We start from the raw sequence: 19800 nt of genomic DNA on the forward strand, positions 1-19800 counted from the left end.
CAAATTCAAATTATGAGCAAAACATGGGACATGGCGAAGGTTGAGTAGCTGGGCACTTAGGATCATGTTGGATGCATTGTCAGTCACCATGCAGTGAACTTTGGAGGTTATTCCCCACTCAGCCATTAGCAAGGCTTTAGCCTCCATGAGATGCTGGGCTGTGTGGGTTTGGAAAAACCTCCTTACACCCAGTAAAACAGTTGCCATTGTTGCCTCTGGTGTTATGTAATGGCATGTTACACCAAGATATCCATCCATATTAATGGAAGACCACATGTCAGCCGTAAGGCTAACAAATTCCGCCTTTTGTAGGTCCTCCATTGTCTTCTCCTTGGTTGTGTTGTACCTTTCGCTGACCATTGTTTTAAGCACCTTCCGGGATGGGAGGACATAGCTTGGATCAAGCTTGTTCACAAAGGCCCTGAAACCCTCATCCTCCACGATGGTGAAGGGCTGCAGATCCTTCACCACCATGTTCAGAAGAGCCTCATCCAATTCCCTCTGTCTGCCTTTTAAAAGAGAAGATAAAACATACTTTCAGACAAATATATTGGAAAAATAGTAGCCTACCGTGAAAGTAGTCTACTGGTTCATTTGGAAACCTTCCTAAACAAAGTTATGTTATGAATATTTATGCTCAGTGTGCAGAGAAAGATAAAGTGCATTATAGAAATACAACAATTACAAAAAAACAAAATGATGTCTTGGCTGTAGATTGGGTACTCATATGTAGACATATAAAATGTATATTTACAAAGTATAATATTATATTGACAACATTTGTTTTTAAAGTGATTGGCAGTTGTGATTGGGATGTTAGGCATGTCTTAGTCCATGGCCTTTCTAAACAATGGCCCAACACTTAGTTATTATATTTCACTTATAATTAGCCTATATTTCAAACAATGCATACCTTGCTTAGATGGCCCAGCAGTGTCAGTAGCAGGCCTTGGTACAGGGGGAACACTACCATCCTCTGCACCCTGCAGAATGGCAGGATGAATGCTCCTCAAATGGCGCATCATGGATGATGACGGCTAGCTGCCGATCACAATACACACATCTCACTTTATTTGGGGTTTCCAAATGGAAATGCTCCCACACCACAGATGTACGGCATCTCTTCTGTGGAGCCTCCATTTCTATCTATCTATCTATCTATCTATCTATCTATCTATCTATCTATCTATCTATCTATCTATCTATCTATCTATCTATCTATCTATTTTATATGTAGCCTATCTATCTAATAATCTATATGTATCTGTAATATATGTATCTATCTATTAATCTATATATATATATATATATTTCTATCAATGCATCTATTAATGTGTCACTATATGTACTCTGTGTGTCTCTAAGTCAATGTGTAAATGTAAATTAAATCCTAAATATAACTAAACAAATCGCACTATAAATGTCACTATATCACCAAAAATCCGCTATCTCAAAACCAAACTCCTCTCACAAAAACCCACGATATGAAAATGCGTTGACAAAACTTTTATACTGTGTGATTGTGTGATTTGTTCCCGAACCGACCAATCAATGAAACCCTGATTCGGAGGAGCACTCCACCTGATGAAACACTTAGACGCTTCATTTAGCCGTTGTCACGTGACGTGGGTGTTTCGAATCATCTTTGCTTCGGGATCTCGCAAAGCTTCGGAACGTCTGTTTCGCGCCAGCCATCCTTAGTCTGCAATAGCTAGACGATTGTGTGCACAAAGGAGACGTCGGGCTGCTGCTCGGAGATCTCGCTTTTGGAGAAGACTGATGATTTTATACTCAAACAAAGCAAGTATTACTACTTAAAAAAATAAGATTACCCCAGAATGAATTGCACTACTAGCCCACCCCAACACTTATGCACAATAATGACAAATGCTGACCAACTTAATTATTTAACATTTTCTTAATTAAAATGATATATTTTGGTAAAACAAGCAAACTGTTGTATTGTCATATGACATAGATGTATGAATACACACTAGACAAATGCAGCTGATGTGAATACATACAATTTCCTTCAAGCAATGATTAATGCAAGAATTAATTAAATGAATACTTTATTGAAACATGAATAAATATTTAATATGAAACATGAATAAAAATAAATGAATGAATAAAAGATATCATATCACTATAAAGAAATACATATACAAGTCAATAACATATGAAACATTGCTTAATTCAAGCTTTTTGTTCTAACAAACTATGATGTATTTACAGGCGGTGAACCCCACATCATACTGCCATCTCAATAGAGCGGTTCCCATTCTGCGGCTTTATCTTGATGAAGCAGCTGACCACCGTGCCCACCTTCGCCTGTCTCTGCCGTCCATCAGGTCCCTGATTGCTGCAGTCAGACTGGGATCGGAGCATGGATGGGAACGGGAGATTGAAGTCCTTGTGTTCCTGCACTGGCTGGCCCATGCAGTATCCTACAGGGTGGTGTTGCAGGCCTTCGACATCCCAAAGACCTCTGTGTACAACATTGTGCACAGAGTGAGCAAGGCCATCATGGGAATTTTGAGGAGGGTGATCTGCTTTCCGACCGGAGATGACCTGGAGGCAGTGGGAGCAGGATTTGCACAGCTGTCTGGCTCACCAGCTTTCAGCAGAGCAGTTGGTGCAATAGACGGCTGTCATATCCGTATCAAACCTCCAGCAAATAACTCCCACTGCTACTTCAACAGAAAGCTGTTTCACTCCATCCAACTCCAGGCCATCACTGATCACCGGGGGAAATTCCTTGATGTGTTTGTGGGATATCCTGGGTCTGTGCACGATGCCGGGGTGCTGAGGAACAGTCCAGTGTATGCTGGCGGCCTTTATCCACCTGCAGGAAAGTGCATCCTCGTGGATGGAGGCTATCCTTGCCTGAGTGCACCCATCTGCCTCATCACCCCGTACAGAGAGCCGGTGCAGAACCCTGTGCAGGCGCGTTTCAACAGCAAGCACTCCCGTGCCCGCAACATCGTGGAGAGAGCTTTTGGGATGCTGAAGACACGCTGGCGCTGCATTTTCTTCAAGGCCTTGGAGGTGAGCCCTGCCTTCGTGCCTGAGATTGTTGCGTGCTGTGCTGTGTTTCACAATCTCGCTCTAGCCAATGGGGACATCGTTGAGCCAGAGGATGAGGAAGACCATGATGACGGCCCCCCTGATCCCCACAACCTTGAAGCAAGAGTGGGAGAACAAGTGCGGGACAATCTGGCTGCTGCAGTGTCTGCTCCAAACATCCCTGTGCCGGCTCTCCATGAGCATGACTACCTTTAAAACATTAAGAAAGATAAAAATGTTTTAAAATTCATGTTGTCAGCATTCAGTTTCTTGACAAATGTCATTTTATAGGTTTACAATTACATGCAAATATTTGTTAGAGCTTTAAAACCTTTTGTAGTGTAGAGGGATAAACCAATGAACTGGTTAGAAGAAGATTGCTGGTCAATCAGCAAGGCTCTTTACTCCAGGTTTGTCCAGGGTCATTGTCCCTGTAAATAAATGGAGTTAATCACTTTCGATAAAAAATATGTCAAATGCATAAATGTGATTGATATTTGTAAAGCATTTTTTGAACCAGTCATGGGCATAAACGGTCAAAGCTGCTTAGTTTGTCAAGGAATTACTATAATGCAAAATGCATACATAAATTTACTACAATTTATATTTGGTGGGTTAAAGGGTTAGTTCACCTCAACATATAAATACAGCAATTGTTTACGGTTTACTATTTACTTATTTAATGTTTTTTATTGTTTAAATACAAAAGGGAATTTTTGTCAAGTTTGTTCTGCTGGTTTCATACAATATCAGTCAATGGAGCCCAACTTTCAGAAGCTTCCTGGCATTATTTAATGACGCTTCTGAAAGTCCATTGACTGATATTGTATTAAACCAAACAGTACAAACCTGACCAAAATCACCTTTTGTGTTCAGGAAAACAAAAAACAGAGGGATCAAACAACATCAAGGTGAGTAAATAATGACTATTGAATTATTACTATTATGATTTATTTGCTTGGGTTAAGTAACCCTTTAGTCACTATTTTACTGTGTGTAATTTGTGTAAACAGTCTCAAGTTCAGCTTTGGTCATGGAGGGCTATTATCCAGCAGAGTTTTTCCAACCCTAATTATACACCCCTGAATCAATTTAAACCAATTAATAACTGACTACTTGAAATTTACTGACAGGTGTGCTGGAACTTAACCCTCCACGACCTGCCTTTAAGATCCTTGCATGAACTCTGTAAACCTTTAAAAGTCATATAATACACTCCAGTAAAACCAGTGTTTTAAAGTGTTTTTTCTTCTTACATTACACCATACATTCACTAATTATTAATCAACGTTTCATAAATATTTAATTTATGAATTTGATTACAATCTTATGGCTCGTTTCCACTGAGCAGTACGGTACGGTACAGTACGGTTCGGGTCGGGTCGGGTCAGTAAACCATGATCCGGCTAGCGTTTCCACCGCCAACAGTACCCTACTTGATAGGCGTGGTGTTTGCAGGAAAGAAGTGATCAACGTCATTTTCGCGCGAAGAAGAAAGCGACAAAGTAAACACTAATGGATGGCAGACAGCAGATCTTGTCCTTGCTTCTCGGCATGTTTGTCACAAGAAGACAAGCGCCGACATTAGGCATTTCTCAATACCAAGTATGTAAAGTTCTGAGCAGAATGACTCCCGAGGACGCGAGTCCGGTAATTCTCCAAATGGAACAGCGCGTTCTTGAAAGCGTCACTCAGCTCGCTCTGCATGTACATTTTAGGCAACAATAAAACGAAATATATTATAAAACACCACTCTGCCTCTTTTCGTTTTCATTTAAATAAATTTTAAACATTATAGGCACACAAATGTGGTTCAGGCAATGTATAGACCTGATTATATTATTTACTGCATGTTTAACGTTAGCCTATTTATAACAAAACGAAATATAAAACACAACCCTGCATCTTTTCGTTTAAATTTTAAAAATATTAAACACATTCCAGGCAATGTTTGCATTTGTACAAATGTTGCAATAAACAACATTACAGTGATAATCTTGTAATAAAATAAAAAATGACAAAACTCAACCCAGTTAAATTTCAGTTTTAGCAATAATAGCCATTATAAAAGTATAAGTAAAAGGTAATGTTACAAGAAGCTATACAATAAGAGATAAAGCAAAAAATTCAGTCAAATATACAAATTCAGCGCTGGTCTAACATTAACGTTACAACGGAAAAGTTAAATAGCCTAAATATATGAAACTTCACTTAACCCTCAGCCAAAACGATTGGCCAGGGAACGAATTATCGATTCACGAGACCAAAGATCACCCGTTAGATATACACAAGACGAATTACCACTACAGAGTCAGCGGCAAACGTCAGAACGACTAGCCGAGGAAAGGCTGTTCCAGGCGGGGAACATGAGCGCCGAGCGCCCGGTGATCGCCTGGAATGGATCAAATTATCATAAATCATTATAAATAAACCACAGATTTGAGCTTTGAACAACTACATTCTCGTCTGAAAAACTCTTAAAACTACATTTCGTGAAAGAATAACCATACTATTATATTCCAACTGTATATTAAAAAAATGGCGCTGCTTTTGTTGTCATTCCCCTTGTAGCTCGCGCAAGTGACGATACTCTGTCAACCAATCAGCGTTCTGCAGTGAGTCTAGCTCCACCCTTTAGTACCGTTCCACTGTGCTAGGTACCCCAACGGAAGGGTACCCAAAAAGTGGTACGGTACGGTTCGGCTTTTTGGTACCATTCACAACTTTTGACAGTGGAAACGCAAATAATTGCGTACCGTACCGAACTGTACCGTACCGTACCGCTCAGTGGAAACGAGCCATTAAAGTATCACTAAATTTCTAGAAGTCTATAATGTACTGTGAATGCCTAGAAATAGTTTGTTTTATATACATATTATTGTACAAAATTCTTAGGCCACCATTTGTAGTTGTTGCACAGTACTGTGTGTATATATATATCAGTACCGTATCTATATATAGATTCCCATTTTTATTCACAAATTTAATTCACATCAACCCAAATGTGCAAAAGATCAGAAGATGTTTTTTGTCAATTAATTTATTTTTTGGCGAGCATCTGAAGAACAGAAAGGAACCTTTCATCCCTTTCGTTGGTTTCTCTTTCTCTCCTTTCCTCTCTCTCGACTGCCTCCCGGTGCCATCTCTCTTCTCTTTCTCTTACTTCTCTTTCTTGTCTTTCCTCTCTCTCTCGTCTCTCCCGTTCTCTTCTGTCCTCCTTCTCCTCCATTTCTCTCCACAGTCTCTCCTCCCTCTCAGCTGCCTTCCGCTCTCTCTCCTCTTCTCGCTCCTCCATGTCCCGGATCAGCTCCTCCACATCTATAGCCCTTTTCCTAGCTCTTGCTGGCTCTGGCCTCACTGAGGATGAAGAGACCACAGCAGCATCCGGCCCACATGAGGCAACGAGGGCAGGAGGAGAGATGGAGGGTCTGCCCCCAATTGCCTCATCCATGGCAGTGTACCACTTCCAGGACGCTGCTGTGGGCTCTCCATCCTCAGTGCTCACCCCCGTCTGCGGACATTTCAGATCCTGCAAAAATGCACAAGCATGATACAAAAGCAGTCATTTTAACAGCACAATATTTAATCATTTCATTTATGTATTAGAAGTAACAAAATGATCTTACTTTGTATTTTTGTTTCAGGTTTTCCCTTTTTTTTTTAACAAACGCCGCCGTCACCCTGCCTTGCAGGCTCTGCTCCTCCACAAAAGATCTGCAGCAAGAGAGAAATCAAGAATGAAAAAGTTATATCTCTGTTTGAAAATACAATAATTGAAATGTACTGCAAATAAAGTATTCAATTGATTTTTAAATATTTCTGTATACTCACTCAAAGCCTTTGATGGCAGCATTACGCTTTCCGGTGAAGAGCGCTTCATGAGCCACTCTCCACCGGATAAGCAGCCGCGTGTGCTCATCCGTCCCTGTAACATCCAGACAAGACTCACGTTACCTCTGTGATTTATGAGCTCAATACTACATTTACATGTTGAGGTTGTTGCTAATAAATAGCTTTTTGTCCATCATAAATGTTCAACAATTTTTCAACAGTACTAATGGATAAATGAAATAGATTACTTATGTTTAGTTACTTTATGTAAAATGCATTAAACTAATAAAAACAGTGTTAACAACAGTGAATTCTCCTAAACAATAGTACACACACGTCACTCAGATGTCTATTTCATATCAGTTACACGTAGTAATCTTGCCAGATTTTGAATAAATATTTAGTAATGGTATTTCAGATGTATACGGTTTAAAATGTATGCAAATACAGTTTAAAGACGTATGTGTCCTTATGGAGCTCCTCTATCCAATAAAATGTGATTTACGGCAAAATCACAAATTTACCATATTATATAGCGTCTTTGCACCTTCAACAGTTCAACAATTTACTGTACAGAAAGTTAGTTCAACACATGCGATTTGGTTTGTATTTGTAATACTCACATTTGAAAACACTCTCGTCCACCCTTTCCGTCATGTTTGAGTATGAAATATCTACTTCTTCTTGTTCTTTTTTATATCGTATCCTCTCGCGTGGCCTCCTGGGATAGATGAGTACAAGCTGAAAAGCACTCAAATGTCTGGGCGAAAGCAGGAGATCATCCGGGAACTTCTCGCCTACTCTTTTAGGAATACTGATGTTTCGAACGTACTGCTTCTTTCACGTACTGTTTTCGCCTACTATATAGTAGGAAAGTAGGCATATTGGAACGCACCATCGTCCAAATCTCGCGATAATTAGTACGTCAACCAGGTAATTCTCGCCTACTGTTTTATGAATACTGAGGATTCGAACGTACTTTTTTGCTCGCCTTGTTGAAGAACCGCGACACGCTGTTTTTTGAATTTTTTTTGTTTATTTTCAAAAAATAATTATTTGTGACTTTATTCATTTGTTATTTCTACTTAAGCTTTGTTATTGTATATAGTTCTCTTTACTTTTTGTTGTAATGTAACCTTTTAATAATTGTTAATAAAATACAATTTCCCTTAAACAATTGTTTGATATCACCAATCGACATGATATGCTCCTTAAACTTACGAAGTGCTTCTGTGTGTGTGTGTGTGTGTGTGAGAGAGTTGGGGGAGGCTTTGCTTACAAACACTTTGCTAACGATACCGCAGCGCCGCGGGACTTTGATTGGCCCCGGATAGCCGGGACAAATATCAAGAACAATTGTAAAATTATTTTATTGGCCTTTTGTGTGCATTTCATGTACAAGTGGAAAGGTACGAGCACTTTACTAGTGTACTAATGATTTGGCAGTATCGTGTTCCTAGCGCGAATGAGAGGTCGTCGAATTGGCCTTGATCCTTTGTGAACCCACTGGCGTGGGGAACGTTTGGGAGCACTTTTCCAGTTTTCAACTTTGAATCTCCTGTTAAAATGAATGTCTTTCAGTCAATTTTATGCAACAGCCATGTTTTGCACGTCTATTTAAAGCTTATAACGTGTAGTTTAATGCGTGCCTAATCAATTTCCTGTATCTCGTTCAGGGAGTTAAAATTACAGGGCAAAGGTCAGAAAGCCACAGTTGAGGTCACAAAAGGCCTGTGTCCTCATGCTGTGTTGGTGCAAAAAATATCATTTTTAATTTAATTTTTTTTTTAAATTTTAAATTAAAATCTGTATTTTACAACATTACAAAGAGCAATGTGTAACGTTTTACCAGATTTAGTGCTACACTTATTGTCTCTTATTTGTTCCCCACTAAATAATGTATTTTTTCACTAAATGTTCAGATTTTATACAATTATTGTGCATTTTCTAGACTAAATTTTACTGCTGAGTTATCCACTAATCTAGTTTATAATAGAATTTTTGTCATAGGTTATGATCATATTTTTTTTGGATTTGTTGTTTTTGTATTTGTCTTTTCCAGGTGTTTGTAGAAGGTGACAAGGGCAGCGGTAAACCAGGTAAGCGCACTGCAAGTATAATGTAAATAACCAGGTCTGTGATGTCCTTATACTGTACAGTTACAGTAGTTTTAAGCTGCATCTTGGACAGGGCCAAACTGACGAACACAAGGACGTGAAGGTAGCAGTTCCTGCTGACGCCTCCATGCAGAGGGAAGGAGGGACGTGTGTGGCTGGTATGCTGTCAAGAGTCGACAGACAGAGTCTGAGGTGAGGAAAGCAGACAGCCCAAGCTCCCACAGAGAGGAAAGGAGTGATGTAGCCTCTTCTGAAGTCCAGAGTAGCCGGTTACAATGTGAGGAAATCCAGTCCCGCCCCACTCATGGGTTCTCTCTGACTCAAAGCCACGGTCCCATGCAGAATAAACCCGCCCAACCATTTCCACTTCACCCCTTCACCAGGCTCCTGGATGCAGGCTCCCACAGAGACCAAGGAAGACAGGCTGAACATGAGCAGGAAAACAGGACGAAGTGGTGTCAGCTGGGCTTGTGGATACAGAGGCCCTGTGAGTCTCCAGAGGACAGCCATGTCACAGCACAGATCGAAGCGCCTCCGTGGAGAGACAGGTGATGTGTGTGTTTTTATATATATATAATTTTTTTACATTTTATTTTTTTTATATACAATAGGACAGACATGCTTTACGGACACACGCAACCAGTTAAGGTCACACATGCACACAGACACACACACACACACACACACACCTGCACGACGTATGTTTTGGCTGTACATGGCTGTTTCTGAGTTCTTCCAGAAGAAAGCGCCCAAAGCCGTGTGCTGCCCAGCGGCCCAGCAGATTCGGAGATGTGCGAGACATTATTGTGTCTGGCACAAGTGAGGATGAAGATGAGCAGCTTGGGGAGGAAAGTGAAGACGAACACACGGACGTCTCCCAGTACGGAAGCGCAACCAGGTATGGCACCTTAATCTTTAAGATTGAAGTAAAGTGCACCTTAAATTATACTTTGACTTCTTTCATGTTTTTAAGACATTTAAAAATATTTGCTTAAGAGCGGTGTTCCCTCTCAACCGTGCATTATCTGGCAAAGGTGAGGATGAAGATGAGCAGCTTGGGTTCCAGGCGACTGGAGGGTGTCCACAGAAATAACATTTATAATGTGGTGAGATTCCTTGATTCAAAACAGTGACTGATTCACTTAAACATTTTAATTATAATTTAATAATAAAAAATGTTGTTGCAAATTAAAAACAGGAACCAGGAAGATGGCTTCGACTTGGACTTGATGTACATTTACCCCGTTGTTATTTTTTTGTTTGTTTTTTACGGCTTAGGGCAAAAACCTCTACAGGAAACGAGTGTATGCAGCCATCGTCACACCCAACAGCAAGCAGGAGTTCTCTGACAGTGACATCGGATCCCTCAACAGCTCGAAACATGCGGATGGACAGTGGAGCTCTCTGACTGAAGAAGAGCAGACTAAGCAGGTTCTGGAGCTCTCCGAGGAGCTGAGCAGAGGGGCGCTGTGTCACATTGTGACAGTTTTGAGCTAATGAAGCAGATGATGGGGACATGGATATCGGCGTGGAATTAATATTTAATATTGAAAGTGCAAAGATTTTTAAATGTCTTTTAAACGAGCACACGGACGTCTCCCAGGGTGTAGACATGGACTACAGCAGTTAAACAGACCGCCACGTCTTCAGTGCTATTACACATTACACTTCCTCTTTGTTTTTCAGTGCTATTACACATTACACTTCCTCTTTGTTTTTCAGTGCTATTACTCATTACACTTCTTCTTTGTTTTTCAGTGCTATTACACATTACACTTCTTCTTTGTTTTTCATAGTCTCTGCGAGTTCATCAGTTTTGTTCTTACGCACTGTATATAAATCTATTGTCTGTATTATAACATAATGTATATATACTTTGCTTTATTAAAAAATAAAGTTGGCCTCCATAGAGGGGGGGGGGGGGGGGGCAATAAAAATAAAAAAGTGTTGTTCTTGTTGACATTATTTTATTTATTGTTCATTGTGCTTTGTTGTATATAAATAATAAAATGTCCCTTAATCCATTGTTTAATTGCATTCTTTTCATTAATTTATTCCAAAAAAGATATAAAACAGTGACTCAACCCTAGACGTCATGCGAGGCTGCCTGGCCAATCAGGCTGATCTGGACCAAGCGGCAACCTCCCTGTCTCCCTCTTGAAACAAACACGGAAGTGAATTAAACTGCAATTCATTGACTGGCCGCTTGAGGCTGACTGCAAAAGTGAGCCAAATCTGTATCTCCCCCATGTTAAAATACCCAACTTTACAGCCGAAAAAAATATGTTTACAGCCTGGTGCCTTAAGTTGTTTTGGTCTATACAGCTAATTTTGCCCTTCATGACAACTGTGAGGGGGGTGAATTTTTTTTAGAAATCAAAATCATCCGTTTAAATTATATTAAGCCTTAAAATGCTGCATAATCAAGGGCGTGGCCACTTGAGTGACAGGTGGATTGCCGCTGCTGTTACTAGCCGTTTGTCTGCTCTCTGTTAGCCATCATGTCACCTCAGCTGATTCCAGCTGCTGAACTTGTCATCTCTGCCGTGTCTGTACTTTTTTCGGGATTATTTCATACAGTTTATTACACGCCGCCCTTACCTTCGCCCACGCCGTTGGATTCCGTCGTTGTCGAGTGTCGAGAGAACAACCAGCGCTGTTCTTCAGTTGTTTTCCTCTGTGAACATGCACTCATGGATGTCTGACAATATCGTTGCATTTTGGAGTTCAGATTTAAAAAACGATAAAAAAGATATAGAGGCCACACTCGTTCTGCTGTACCGTTGATCTTACGGAGCAGATAGACTATAGTATGCTTATTTAACTTTTTAGTGTTCAATAAAAAGTACCGTCAGATTAAATCCTGCAGGTGTCAGTGCTTTCTCTTCGTCCCTTAAATGAACGCGGATTTCTAGTGCATTACTTGAACTTCTTAGGTAATATCTATTAGAATTGAAAATGGACTGAATAAAGCTCTCTACGAACTTGACGTGTGATGCCGCGCTGACTGACATGTATGCGCATGAATCACTGTCACACTCACACACACGCTCAGAGCAAATATTGTAAGTTACTGCATGAGAATAATAATGCATCACAATACACATAGTCTCACGGTTAGTTATGTCTTTTAACTATTATAGTATTTCAAAGGGCAAAAACATGAACTTTAACTATTGGCTTTAGGTATACTACTTCAAGTCAGCTGTCACTTTAGCGCGAGGCCAGTAGCACATTAGCTCTTAGCCTGAGCAAACTCGATCACGTCGAGCTAGGCGGGCGTAGTTTCAGCATCCAGGCACCTCAACTCCACCCACGTCCCGCCTTTTTGCCCATTTTCGTTTATCCGGGAGTGACGCACTGTGACGCGCTTCCAAGATGGCGACGAGCGACTCCGCCCACTTAAGGCTTCAAAAACGCTCTTCAGAAACCTACGGGTGACGTCATGGACACTACGTCCATATTTTTTTACAGTCTATGATCTGGACACAGAGTGGAATAACTTTCTGGATTACCATGAGGGCAAACAAGTCATACAAGCTTGTTTTAAATATTTCTTTATGTATATTTCTATGTAAAGACTCTGGGGCGGATCTAATCCGTGGGGAATTTGCATATCATAATTAATAATTGGTAATTAATAATTATTCATACATGTTTGGATTAGATCAGTCTTACATGTTAATAAAACTCCCGATAAGGGATGATATGTCATTTTACCTGCATGCATGTCTGTGTATCCTTGCACTTAACCACAAGTTGATTGCAATTACCTGCACGGACCACGTTTTACAAAACAGGCTAAATTAATTAGCTCAATTGTCAGACTAATATTTGTGGGAATCCACAATATCATCTTACTTTATAGGATTTCAGGAAAAGCAATTCTGTGGCCACAAGAATTGGGTTTCCTGCCCTATAAACACATACTCTTTAAAGTATCTTTAATTTGTAAGCTTGTTGCTATAAGATCTTTTGGCACTTAAGGGACTTAAAAATGAGCAAAAAGGCAGTACATCAATCAGATGAATATAATGAATTTAATAAGGCAGAACTACTTATGTATTTACTACGGTTACATGGGATATATGTATTTACAAACATAATAAACAACAAAACACGTTAAGGCATCGATGAACGAGAAATGCATAGAGTGTGGACAATGGAAACACGTGTGAGAGGGGAAGAGGGAGAGAGAGAGAGAGAGAGAGAGAGAGAGAGAGAGAGAGCATTGCCAACATTCACCCTGACAGTCCCCTGTCTGTAACAACACGAAAACATCATCTTAATGCTTCTTAGAAGCTCTATAAAGAGATATACTTAAGTTTCTGGGTCTCTCTGTGTCGCGGCATTCCTGCGCGTGCGTGAGCGGAGTCCTTTAGGAAGCGTCACTGGGTGCTGCTTGGCGCGCGTGTTGAACGGAGTTTCCAAGTCTTTGGGGTAACATTACCAAAGGAAAATAGTTCGGCTAAGTTCGTTTCACTTTGTGGAAGTGAACAGAGTCGACTACGGAAAACAAAACTTTGACTAACAAAGAAAAGAAATAAAGATCTCTACGGGGAAATCACGCGGAGTTAACGTCACATCTTTGCATGGCTGGTGAAGAAGCGTGTGTGCGTCTCTCGCCACGTGGTCACGTGCGCGTGTTTCTCCTTCAAAACGAGCGCGCGCTCGTTTAAAGGTCCCTGGTAGATGGATTTGCTGAAGAGATATGTCACGCGGTGTTCTTTTCACTCGTCGATTGGAATTAAACACGGAGACTTATCTAAGACTGAAAAACACAAACTAAACTAGAAACAAATAAAAGAAAGGCGAAGAGCTCGCCCGGAGGCGAGACGTTACATTATGACCCGAGGACAAGCGAAGTAAGAGAGCGATAAACTGGTATTCAGTCCTTTTGAAGACCTGACGTTTCCGCCTTCTTTGGAAGAGGGTCCAATCAGGAGCTGTCCCTTTGGAGGGAGATTTTATGACCCTTTGTGTTATAACCAGGCATTTAAATCTCTAGTTTCATTGGGTGTTTAAGAGAAGAATCTTCACAATTCTTATAATACTAATGTGTCACAAAGTTTAGCAAAATGTAATATCAATTAACAAATGGGGAATGAAGATTGGAGTTTATCGAGACCAAACTTGCCACAAATGGATTTGGTTAAACATTAGTTGGCCAAGTTTAAAACATTATCGCATTAGAGTTGTCGAGAAACATAGACCAAACCACAAAAAGGCAACTCATGAAATAGGGAACTTAGATACATTGTTCATACAATTCTCAAGTGGATATATAATAGCATATATATATATATATATATGAATACAGGATTCATTTCTCCTCCTTGGTTAGAATTCAGAGAGAGCCACAGTTCTGTGAACATTCCTTTGGGTCGTAAACGCTGTTATCTAAGAACACCAGTGATGTTAGTTTTGGTCTCTTTTCACTCCAAAGATGGAAAACATAGTAAACTATATTTTACTGGATATTACTGTACGTATTCTGATTGATCACACCGAAAGCATTCTGGAGGTGTCCAGAACTATGTGTACAAGTTATGGGAATAGACAGTTATATTTAAAGACCCACTCCGATGAAAATAATGTTTTTCTAGGTGTTAACATGTTCTTGTGGCATTTTTCTTATGTTAGAGGACATATCTTTAGAAAAATAGGCTCAAAGTTGTATTTCTGAGTATTTCTACATTCAAATGGCTGTGAATCAGTAGCAGACGCAAAAATGCCGTTTGAAATAGACTGGAGTTGTGACGTAGTAACTCCACTGGGCGTGGCCACAAGCTCATACTCCCCGCCACGCCCGCTCAGGTTCTGAGGAGTAGAGAAGACGATGGCGGATCAACACCTATGTGCGGTAGCGGGTTGCAATGCTAAGAGGAGAGATAGTGGTATTAGCTTTCATGCTTTACCAAAACATGTTGCTGTGAGAGATAGATGGTTGACGTTCCTTGGTCACGGCAATGATAAAAACCACAAATCGGTTTGCAGTCAGCACTTTACAGAAGACTGTTTCACCAACTGGCAGGAGAAGAACATGGGCTTCGTCAATAAATTGTTTTTGAAGCCGGATGCAGTGCCTTCCATCAAGACACCATCAACTGGACAGCCTGTGTCTTTACCGGTAAGTTTATTTTTTTTTCTGTCGGGAGCTAGTTCAACGATCCCGCCTGTTTGCTAGCACAGTGCGGCCAAAGTGGCGCTTTTCTGTCAGGAGCTAATTCAACGATCCCGCCTTTTTACTCATTAAATCAGCTAACGTTATCTACCGGGCAAAAACCCCAGTGCTGCATAATGTGGCAACTCTCTGTTAACTTAACTTCATCTGTGTTAAAGCGTTGTAGATTATAATGTAATGTAATGCTTTTCACAGGGGCTTTTTTGAAGTTGTGTTTTGTGTTTAATTTTACTCAGCAGCAGGGTCAGATACACACACACAAGCCGTTGCATGTCACTGTGAACAGAGCTCCGATAGTGGCGCTGAAATTGGAACACATACTGTAACAAATAAGTCAATTTTCACCGTCTATCAATCGTCAAAACTAAAGTTTGGAGAACACCGACTGATCCCGTCAGTAATTAAATCATTGCATAATGAGAGAGGGCAGCCAGCCTCCTCCAGGAGGGATGAAATATCGAGGCGAAGTCGAGCTTTTTTTTACCGCGACGTCTTGGAGTGAAATAATGATCGGTGATAACTTTGATTAACTTCGGATAATAATAATTAACGTGTATATAATACTGTAATGCTTCTATATTGACTACTACTTTAATGAGAAAAGTGTATGATTAATGGTAAAGTTATTTATTGTGTTCTGTTTTCTCTGTTTCTTAAGAGTAACGTCACTTCTGCGGCTGCCACACAGACAAGAGATGTCGGCTGTCAGTGGGAGCCACAGAATAGGGGAAGGGCAACTGTGGCCACCCAGCTGTCAGAGTATACTCTCAAATCCATTCGAAGTAAAGGTTAGTGTTGATCTGTGTAATGACATGATCTAATGATTTCTATTGTCTTTAATATTTTTAGAATGAAATATCTGTGAAAATATCTGTGCTAGTGTTCATTGGTGTTGTCTTAGTATATTGGTGATGTCTTTGTATGCACTGTTTCTTAAAATTGAATATGTGAATGTCACTTATTATTATGAAATAGTGTCACCGGATGTGTATTGACCCCTGGACTATATGTAGTAGTCATAGTAATACATGTCTGTTCATATTTAAAATTGGCATATTACAGCTATCCAAGTCAATCCATCCACCAGTTCCTTTGGAACCAATACTGAGGTTAAAGCAGAGTTTGGAGGCTTTACTTCAACACCGGACAAGACAAGGCCCCCACCTTTGAAAAGGAGACGCCTTGAGACATTGCTGGATGACACAGAGGATCTGGATGATTCTGAGGAAGAACCAGTTGACCGTTCTCAGTCAACATATCACCCCAGCATGTCTTCTTTGAGTGACTCAACCATTGTCAGGTGACCACTCACTGCCAATTATACAAAAATCTGCATCTTTTACATATTTTCACAAAAACTTTTCCCCTGGTTTACACACTAACTACAAATACGAATAATATTCACAATCTACTCATTTTGTGATCTCAGAAAATGGATTGATATTGCTGATTTGAATTCCTTTATTTTATAATACAATTCTTTAAATATTCTTTTTTAAATTACTTTGTAGTTGAATTGCTGTATTACGTTTTATGAAAAGATAGATGAAGTAATATAATATATTTCATCCTCCACCCACCCCACAGCCCTCCAACACCAATACAAGATATTGTAAAATATGTTGTATATGAAGATTGCCTCCTTGCTCTGTTCCATGACTGTCCAATCTGTCAGCGGACATGTGAGCTGGAGAAGTATGTCAGGGGAACATTTTTGTCAATCAGACAGAAATGTCCTTTCTGTGACTACTCCAGGCAGTGGAAAAGTCAGCCGATCATCGGCAGCACCCCAGCAGGCAACCTGCAGTTATCTGCTGCAGTACACTTTACTGGCACGTCATTTAGACAGATCAGCAAAGTAAGTAACAGTACATAAATGTGCATAAATGTAGCAAGAAGTGGATAAAAAATACAGCATTAATGGAAGTATGTGTGTGTAACTTCTAATGTCTAATTTCAAAACATAATCAACTTATCAAGATTTGGTTGTGTTACAGGTTCTGTCTGCACTCAAAGTCTGCAACATAGTAGAGAGCACATATTTCCTCCATGCCTCATCATTTATGGAGCCATGTGTTTTCGCTGTGTGGAAGCGGACCCAAGCAGACCTGATCCAGGAAACAAAGAGTAGGCCTGGGGGAGCCGAGCTTGGGGGTGACATGAGAGCCGACAGCCCGGGACACTGTGCAAAATATGGCTCTTTCTCAATGATGGACCTCAACACGGGAAAAATTATTGATGTCCAGTTGGTGCAGGTGAGATTATGGCACATGTCCACTTAGTCCAAAAGGTACAGGATATTGTCCTGTACTTTTGTGCATTTTTTTTTTGTCATTTAATTGCTTGAGGATTGAGCACCCATTCACACTTTTTGAGGGTTGAGGCCGTTTGGACTACATGCTCACATATAAATGGTAAAGTTTGATTTCCCCCAGAAGTCTAGGAGCCCAATAAAAACATTTAATTTATTTCTGAATTAGATTTTATTCATTTATGCTCATGTGCAAAACCTGAATAATTCATATAGTTTGAAATAAATCTATGAAAATAAATGTAACATGGTGAATATGACATTTTGACCTTCTGCATTAATCATTTATTTTAATATCTCACCTATGACAGAATGTTGATGTGAAATATAAAAAAAATCATGTGTTTGTGCACTATTGTTTTCTCTAACCCCACAGAGTAACGAATGTGGAGGCAGTGCCAAAATGGAGAAAGAGGGCCTGATTAGGAGTCTCGATTTCCTGGAAAAATCTGCTGTGAAAGTTGCATCAATTGTCACTGACAGACACTCTCAAATCCAGAAGTTTTTGAGAATTGAGAGGAACGATATTGAGCACTTTTATGATGTTTGGCATGTTGCCAAAGGTGAAGTAAATATAAAAAAATTGTTATTCACATGGTTCTTGAACTGTGATATACACGGTCCCAAGTAACAGACTTCCATTTGCTCATTCTCGCCATTCAGGTGTTTCGAAGAAAGTGGAGGCTCTGGCAAAGATGAAGGACTGCGATGAGTTAAAGAGATGGCAGCAGAGCCTGGTAAACCATCTGTACTGGTGTGCCATCTCTTCCTCATCGGGTGAAGAAGCTGTAGCTAAGTGGACATCGTTCAGTAATCATGTCCAGAACATCCACAGCCAAGACAACGTCCTCTTCCCTGAGTGTCTGCACCCTGCCTTGGATGGAAGCCGCCCCAAAAAGTGGTTGAAATCAGGCATGTAATCTCAAGATCATGTAGTGTACTGGTATCCATGCTTTTGTTTGCTATAAATAATACATATCAACAATAATTTGCCAACTTGTTTGTGCTATTGCACAACTTTCCTAAAAGTGATATTGGATATGTGTAGGGAAAAATTATATTCTAATATTAATTCTATCACTATTTTAATTGCAGCATCAACGGCTTTGTTTAAACTGCAGAGGATTGTGTCAAACAAATACCTCTTAAAAGGTGTGGCAAAACTCAGCCCAAGGCACCAAACATCGGCCATTGAGGGTTTCCACAGCGTCATTCTGCGATTTGCCCCCAAAAATGTCGTCTTCTCCTACAGGGGAATGCTATGCAGGTAAACAGAATAGTCAATTTATTTGTTATTTGGAAAAGCACACACCTGTCTCTCACCTATATTCTTGGTTGAATCCAGTTTGGAATTTATTCATTTTTTTTTTTGGAATGGCCATTTTATATATTTGTGATTTCAGGTTGTATCTCGCTTCGCTGCATTTTAATGAAAATGGAAACAGGGAACAGCTGACGTCTAGAGACGGAACACCAGCATACAAGATCAAATACCCCAAGCACAAGAAAGGAAAACACACGATCCAGCCACTGAAGAAAAAACCATCATATGGTAGATTAAAGACAAATCAATAATTGTTTTATTTTTATTTATTTTTTTGGTATATACAGATTAATGATTATCTTTTCTTCCCAGCCTATGTGGACAACCTAATGCGCGTCTTCTTCGACGAGGTGCTGCATGAACCAGCAAAATTCACTGTTGAGCTTCAGGAACTGAATATCCCAGACACCCTGTGTTCACAGTTCCACAGACCAGACAAGCAAGAGGCTGTTGCTGCCTATGTATCTCGCTTCAGCCACTGATGTACTTTATTTATTTAGCGTCTTGGCAGACGTCAAACACAAATGTCATGGCAGTCTATTCTGGTTGATTATTTTAATTCATATGATGTTTAATTTCAATCATTAACAGACAGTGCCTGGAGTCAGGGTCAGGACAACACAGAGAGGATATTAATATTAACTGTGTGTATATATATATACTCACCTAAAGGATTATTAGGAACACCTGTTCAATTTCTCATTAATGCATTAGTGTGGTCCTGGTCAAGACAATCTCCTGGGGCCTCATTTATAAAACTTTGCATAGGATTTGCGTCAGAAGTGGCGTACGGATGAAACATAGGACGTGCGTACGCACAGAAATATTCGGATTTATAAAACCGTGCGCACGCACATCCTACGCATTTTTCCCTTAATAAATCACAATCAATTCTAAATGTAGCGCAGCTTTTGCGGCTTCTATTCCGTGAAACGCCCACAAGTTAATATTCATCGATTGCGAAATC

The 19800-nt window shown here is 40.1% G+C and overlaps 3 protein-coding genes and 1 long non-coding RNA gene across 5 annotated transcripts in view; 3 read left to right on the plus strand and 1 right to left on the minus strand.

Annotated features, from left to right (window-relative positions):
* Window positions 1-9368, plus strand: part of LOC143725878 (uncharacterized) — a 434149-nt gene extending 424781 nt beyond the window's left edge. The window contains exons 2-3 of the long non-coding RNA XR_013198353.1: window positions 8960-8996; window positions 9088-9368. This is a non-coding gene — a long non-coding RNA (uncharacterized LOC143725878). The remainder of the gene's footprint in view (window positions 1-8959; window positions 8997-9087) is intronic.
* LOC143726102 (uncharacterized) lies at window positions 2860-7801 on the minus strand. Of its 2 annotated transcripts, none has more exons than XM_077219112.1 (6): window positions 7521-7801; window positions 6898-6991; window positions 6693-6780; window positions 6230-6595; window positions 3398-3497; window positions 2860-3276 (listed from the first exon to the last, which is right to left on the minus strand). In XM_077219112.1, the coding sequence occupies exons 1-5, from the start codon at window positions 7552-7554 to the stop codon at window positions 3489-3491; spliced, it is 591 nt and encodes a 196-aa protein (XP_077075227.1). In that variant the 5' UTR covers window positions 7555-7801; the 3' UTR covers window positions 2860-3276; window positions 3398-3488. The 2 variants fall into 2 exon arrangements, with proteins under 2 accessions (XP_077075227.1, XP_077075226.1); XM_077219111.1 differs by having other exon boundaries at window positions 2865-3276; window positions 6144-6595; window positions 7521-7798.
* A 281-nt stretch (window positions 9369-9649) lies between the features above and the next one.
* LOC143725876 (uncharacterized) lies at window positions 9650-10595 on the plus strand. Its single transcript, XM_077218699.1, has 3 exons — window positions 9650-9912; window positions 10011-10120; window positions 10293-10595. Exons 1-3 carry the CDS (start codon window positions 9804-9806, stop codon window positions 10509-10511), a joined length of 438 nt encoding a protein of 145 aa, XP_077074814.1. The 5' UTR covers window positions 9650-9803; the 3' UTR covers window positions 10512-10595.
* A 4462-nt stretch (window positions 10596-15057) lies between these two features.
* On the plus strand, window positions 15058-19436 carry LOC143726058 (uncharacterized). Its single transcript, XM_077219044.1, has 10 exons — window positions 15058-15144; window positions 15857-15986; window positions 16261-16498; window positions 16786-17056; window positions 17196-17453; window positions 17886-18072; window positions 18173-18421; window positions 18605-18776; window positions 18913-19061; window positions 19146-19436. The coding sequence occupies exons 1-10, from the start codon at window positions 15058-15060 to the stop codon at window positions 19313-19315; spliced, it is 1911 nt and encodes a 636-aa protein (XP_077075159.1). The 3' UTR covers window positions 19316-19436.
* The last annotated feature ends 364 nt before the right edge of the window (window positions 19437-19800 follow it).

The sequence above is a fragment of the Siphateles boraxobius genome, unplaced genomic scaffold, assembly GCF_051911475.1.
Source record: "Siphateles boraxobius isolate OS27281-9 unplaced genomic scaffold, OSU_SipBor_1 77, whole genome shotgun sequence".
Classification (NCBI taxonomy): Eukaryota; Metazoa; Chordata; class Actinopteri; order Cypriniformes; family Leuciscidae; genus Siphateles; species Siphateles boraxobius.